The 6,315-nt window shown below is 41.2% G+C and overlaps 1 protein-coding gene across 1 annotated transcript in view; it reads right to left on the minus strand.

Annotated features, from left to right (window-relative positions):
• Nucleotides 1-446: 446 nt before the first annotated feature.
• The window catches only part of CMPK2 (cytidine/uridine monophosphate kinase 2), an 8,931-nt gene continuing 3,062 nt past the window's right edge, over nucleotides 447-6,315 (minus strand). Inside the window, exons 5-6 of the mRNA XM_027640922.1 lie at nucleotides 5,469-5,702; nucleotides 447-1,712 (exon numbers count right to left, since the gene is read on the minus strand). Coding sequence (XP_027496723.1) covers nucleotides 1,592-1,712; nucleotides 5,469-5,702 — 355 coding nt within the window. The 3' untranslated portion in view covers nucleotides 447-1,591. The remainder of the gene's footprint in view (nucleotides 1,713-5,468; nucleotides 5,703-6,315) is intronic.

Raw genomic sequence — 6,315 nt, forward strand, 5'->3', positions numbered from 1 at the left:
GTTTAAGAAAAATATGGACTACGAATATATTCTGCATTTGTGTAATCCATAGTGTCTGATGTCACTTTTTGCATATATATTATCAGCACTTTTTTAAATATGAACCTACACTTCTAAGAACTCAGCATCAGAAGCCAGACAGACTGGCTTCACATGCAAGACTGCATAAGGAGAAAAGGTGTTCAGTGGCATTTCTTATGCCAACTGATCTTTTACCTGGACAAGCTAAGGCTACACAACATTTAGGGCAGGCATGTATTTGCACCCTAATCATCCATGCACAGTGATGACTTCTATATGAGAATTTCCTCTATCCAGAGCTGAATACATGGATGCTTTATAATTTCTCAAAAGAATGGAGCACCTACAAGTATGTATTTTCAGTCTGCATATATGGTAAATCCTAAGGCTACCGTTATATGAATAATACACCAAACACAACAGCATCTATTACTAGTATGTATAAATGTATTATATTAATAACATATATTCAAAAACGTTAAGTAGTACATGAAAAAAAATATTTTTAGAAGTTTTTCTTTCTATTACCTTGTATATGCAGATTAGATATAGGAACTGAATACTGAGTACATTTTTATTTAGAAGACAGATTCATTGATAACTGCACTTGCTTAACACAGGAAAGTAAGTAAAAATAGTTTTAAATCGAATTTACAATTTAGTTATGCTTTTTTCTAGAACTGACCCCACAAAGGTTTATCCATATTCTTAGTTTTACACTTAGGAGTAATAATAGTGTAACTAATTTACATAAAAACCAAGCCTTTGCAGAGATGAAGTCTTGATGGTAGCCTGCTTTCACATTCAACAAATGCAAACACTCATACAAAAAAGAAAAACTGAAGTGAAAAGGTTCAATCATCCCCATTGCTCAGATATTCTGCAGTTTTCCATTTTGCATTCTCTCAAAAGAACACAGGTTCACATAACAAATATTAATAGAATACAGAAAAAGTTTTGTAAAAAATATTTTAACATTTATAAAATGTTTTCAATTTCAGGTTCTTCTCAGGTCTCTGTTTCTAATTTGCCAATCTTCCCTGGTTTCCCCCTGAAATTAATTGATATTTCAGTTGCATATGTAGACAGGTTTGGACGTTATTACTAAGAGGCCTGGATGTTCACTGGTGCTCGCTTATGACACGTTTTTTCCAGGATGCCCATTACAGCAGCAGCTGCTCATCCTCTATTCCAGCAAACAACACTGGGTCAATGGATTGTCTGAACAGGTTCTCCTGGTGATGAAGATGCAACACGATACCGTCTTAAAATGTCATGGTGTCAGAGATCACTCTGAGGTACTTCATACATGACCGTAGTATGTTTGTGTCTTTACTAAGAATGCTGAATGACATGTGAGTAGTGTTTTGCCTTATACAGAAAAGTACAGTAGCAACCACAAAACAGACAACCTGCATAGATTACTGTTGACAGAATAAGACAGTATTCAGAATAAAGCAATATTCAGTATTTCTGTGAGAAAAAAACACCATCACTGTGCATTTTCAGGTACCAAAACCAGTGGGGCAATAAAAAGTGTCTTTTAAGTGCTGTTACACAGAAGTTGTTTTCACAAAGCAAAGTGTTTGTTAATTAGTTGCAGCACTGTCTTGAGAACCTCTTCCTTGGAGGGGCTGGCATCAACCACTTGGCATGTAGGATTCACCATCCTTCTGTATGACTCTTCAACTCTATTTTAAAACAAAACAAGGGAAATTAAACTTCAAAATGCAGGAATATGAAATGGCATTATTCATTGGTCTCAGAAGAAAGTGTTCACACTGCAGAGATAAAGGATACAAAATCTAATATGAAGCTAAGAACAAAATCTACTGCAAACAGAAATAAACCATTAGTAACTACTATTATAATGTAAATCTCAAAGCACATAGTTTCCCAGACATTGATTCCCAGAGCTCTAGCCATATTCACATATGGCATGGCATAAAGTATTTCTTTCTTTACAGCTTGGCAGTGGATACAGTCTGGTACAGCAGTGCAGTGGACAGTCTGCTTCTAACACCTGAATTAACTTCTTCAGATTCTGCTAAGGTGTCTCTGAACTGTATGACATTGCACTGTGTAGCTGTGCTCACTGACTGATCTCACCTTTGACTAACTGGATTAGAGAGGTGACACATCATTCAAACCCTTCCTCTGATCAACTATCCAGATGAATAACAGGATGAAATACAGGATGAAAACATCCTCACTTAGACTGCAAGCATAATGCAGAGCTCTCCCACATTTAGCCTATGAGGGTGTGAATGAGGATGACAATATCATTTCCTATGTTCCCAAAATTGCCATTCAGGTCAGAAGTCACAGGACAAATCAAGCAAGATTCTGGATATTCTCATGCCCAGGCTGACATAATTAACAAGTAGAAATAACCAAAGGCTTTCTGACAGGACTAAGATGTAGGAGAAGTAGAACTTTAAGGATTCTTAAATGTTGTTCCCTAGCTCACTCATCTCTCTGCAGTTCCTACTAAATAAGCAGGGAGTTTCTGTCAAAATTAAGCAATCATAGAATCATAGAATGTTAAGGGGTTGAAATGGACCTTAAAGATCATCTAGTCCCATTCCCCTCCACCAGAGGCAGGGACACCTCCCACCAAACCGGGTTGCTCCTACCTGGCTTTGAACACTGCCAGGGTTGGGGCAACCACAGCCTCCCTTGGCAACCTGTTCCAGTGTCTAACCACTCTCACAGTAAAACCTAAATTTCCCCTCTTTCAGTTTGTACCCATCATTCCTTGTCCTATCACTACAGTTCCTGATGAAGAATCCCTCTCCAGCTTCCCTGTAGGCCCCCTTCAGATACTGGAAGTTTGCTATCAAGTCTCCATGCAACCTTCTCTTTTCCAGGCTGAATAGTCCCAACTTTCTCACAGGGAAGGTGTTCCAGTCCTCTCATCTACTTCATGGCTCTCCTCTGGACTTGCTTCACTGGTTCCATGTCGTTCTTATGTTGGGGACACCAGAACTGGATGCACCACTCCACGTGGGTTCTCACAAGAGCAGAATCACCTTCTTTGACCTGCTGGCCACACTCCTTTTGAAGCAACCCAGGATTTCATTGGCTTCCTGGGCTGCAAATGCACACTGCCAGCTCATGTTGAGTTTTTCATCAGCCATCACTCCCCAAGTCTTTCTCTGCACTGGCCCACCTCTCAAGCCTGTCAAGGCCCCTCTGGATGGCATCCCTTCCCTCCAGTGTGTCAACTGCACCATACATCTTGGTGTCATCAGTGAACTTGCTGAGGGTACCCTTGATCCCACTGTCAATGTTGCTGACAAAGCTATCAAACAGTATCAGCCCCAGTACTGACCCCTGAGGGACACCATGCACCACTGGTCTCCACATGGACAATGAGTCATTGACCACAACTCTCTGTGCAGCCATCCAGCCATTTCTTTATCCACCAAGTAGTCCTTCCACCAAATCCATGTCTCTCTAATTTGGAGACAAAGATGTTGTGCAGGACAGTGTCAAACACTGTGCAGAAGGCCAGGTAGATGATGTCAGTTGCTCTGCCCCATCCATAAATGTTGTAGCCCTGTCATAGAAGGTCACAAAATTTGTCAGGCATGATTTCCCCTTTGTAAAGCCATGTTGGCTGTTATCAATCACTATTTTTAAGGTGTATCATTGCCAGAAACGTTAAAACTCTAGAGGTAGATTTCAGTCTTGAGATTTGTAGATATGGAAACCAATATTCAGGTGTCTATACTGAGGTATCTGTGAGAACATTGGCTATTTAAGTTTCCACTTTAAACATAGATGATCTACTCAATAGAGAGTAGAGAGAGCCTAAACAGCAATTCAGCATACCCTCAAGAAGGATACCCAGGGTATCCTATGCAGTTACTTAAAAAAATGTATCTAATACTGCTTGAGATGCTCTGGACTATCCTATTTAGCTTCCAATTGCTAGTCCAGAAATTGTCCACAGGTTCTGCATCACATCTGCCAGCCTCATATCAAATGGCTTTAGATACTTAAGCTTAGATCACTGAGCTCCAAATGGGTGGTGAGATGAATCTCTTCGAAGGCTCCATTGAATGTACTGATTATACTGGGACCCAAGATACTTAGCACAGCTGAGTATCTATAAGACACAGCTAAGACATCTAAAAGAGGAGATCTAAATTTTATGTTCTTAATCTGGAGCTCAATTCCAGACTTTCATGTTGTTATAGGCTATAAATGCCAGGAGGGAATTTTTCCTTCCCCTGCTCCACTGTAAGAAAAACGGAGTTCGAATGGGAAGGGGAAAGGGAGTCAATGAGCTTTACAAAAGGTCTGACTGGCAAAGCCGAATTCCTAGCTAATGGCCCATCGAAGGGTGGGGTGGCGGGGGGGAAAGGAGTTTGGGAGTTTTTGGGTAGCTGGCCCAGTTCACAGAAGGCGAGGGGGGAGAAGTCAGTTTTTGCTGAGTTCTCTCTCTGGGATGGAGACGGGGTAGCTGTCTTTGTCTCCAGCTCAGACCTGTTGCGTTTTCATCTGAGAATTTTTGTGCTCACTGGGAGAAAAAAGGAGGAGCCTCGAGACACCATCATCTGATGACAACAGTGAGTTCCATGGGGGTGGACTGCTTTCCTTTCCCCTTTCTTCCGTTGTATGGGAAGGGTCCCCATTTTCTTTTCGGCTTCTCCCGTGACCCGAGACCACCCCCCAGACCACCCCCCTTCCCCTGCACGGTGAAAGCCAGAGCCCAACAGCGCCCCCTGCAGGCCAACACAGAGCACTGCAGGCTCTGCACCTCCAGTGATCCAACAGCGCCCCCTGCCGACCGTGATTAGAACTGCGCTAAAGGACAGAGAAGTGTTCAGACTTTTTCTTTTGTTTGAAGGGGACTTTTCGGGTACAGGACTATTGTCTAGTTTTTTTATGTGTTCTGTTACTGTTCTTGCCAACATACATATATCTTTTAATAAAGAGTTATTATTTCTTCTGCTTTTTCCACACTTCCTCGATTAAAGCCCCTTAATTTTGAACTTACAATTGCTGAGAGAGAGGAGTTTGGTTTGTCTCATAACTCATCCTCTTTAGCAAACATTCCAGGCTCTTCAAACTGAGACACATGTGCAAGGCGTGTGTTTCAACTTCTTGCCTTGCAGTTCTGAAATTTTTAGGTCTCTCTCCTTCATGACCAAACTAAGAAAGGTGTTAAAATAAAAGCAGCAAGTAGAAAATACAAGTATTTTAATTCAAAGCTCCTTTGCAGGATGATTAAATTCTACACCTGTAGCTTTTGAACACTTTCAATCAGAACTAACAGAATTTACCCTCCCTGTCAACCATTAATCCTTTCCAAAAAACCTCAAACCAAGAGCTTAGACATAGGAAATCCTTGTCCCAGTAATGTGAGTGGTACATTTGCCACTGATCCCACAGAAGCCAAGATTGCATCCAGCCTCTTATTTCTCATTAAAGGGTACCTTTGGCGAAACAAGCTGTTAGCTTCCAGCTCAGCTTCCTCCTTTGTTTTCTCCAGCCCCCGACGCTGAAGTCTCTGGACTCGTTCCTCAGGGTCAACAGTCAAGAGAAGAACAAGATCAGGTTTAAGTAGATCTTCAGGCCACTGGTACACTTCATCGTGAGCTGGTGGAAGATCCTTCACTTTCCCATTTGTTTCAGTGGCAATTGTGTAGGCAGCTGTGCTGTGCCAGTATCTGTCAGATGGAGAGAGAAATTTTAAAGAGGACACTAATTCTTCCATAATATAGGAGAGAGTTGTCACTATAATGAGAAGTCAATAATGATGAGATAGATGACACGGTGGGTTTGAGGGGAAATGCAAAGAACAGTTCTGTGCCATCCATTATTTCTTAACAGTGATAATACTCAGTGCACTACTCAGAGTTCATGTGAATTATTAATTAAAACATATGGCAGTAGCTACACATTAGGCAAAGAGACTTCCAGATGCTGCTATTGAAAGAAAATCTTCTCATATATTGAGTGAGGTCAAAGAAGAGTTACATTTTATCTCAAAATCCAGTCCTCTGAGTCCTTTTTTTGTGGTTCCCATCCTACTTCACGCAACAGATATGCTAGAGAACATGCAGTCTTTACAAACATGTGAATTAAGACAGGCATTATTAATGGTTACGCATATCACTTGCATTTAATGTTCCCCACTACAAGGCACTGTGTTTGATGGATTTCAGTGGATTTGAGACTGGTTAAAAATAGTACATACAAACAACATCTGTGTATATCCGTGTATGTGTGTGTGTGTATGTGTTGTGGCGGGAGGTTACAGTACACCTACTGAAATAAGCC

This window comes from Corapipo altera, unplaced genomic scaffold (genome assembly GCF_003945725.1).
Source record: "Corapipo altera isolate COAL_440 unplaced genomic scaffold, ASM394572v1 46, whole genome shotgun sequence".
Classification (NCBI taxonomy): Eukaryota; Metazoa; Chordata; class Aves; order Passeriformes; family Pipridae; genus Corapipo; species Corapipo altera.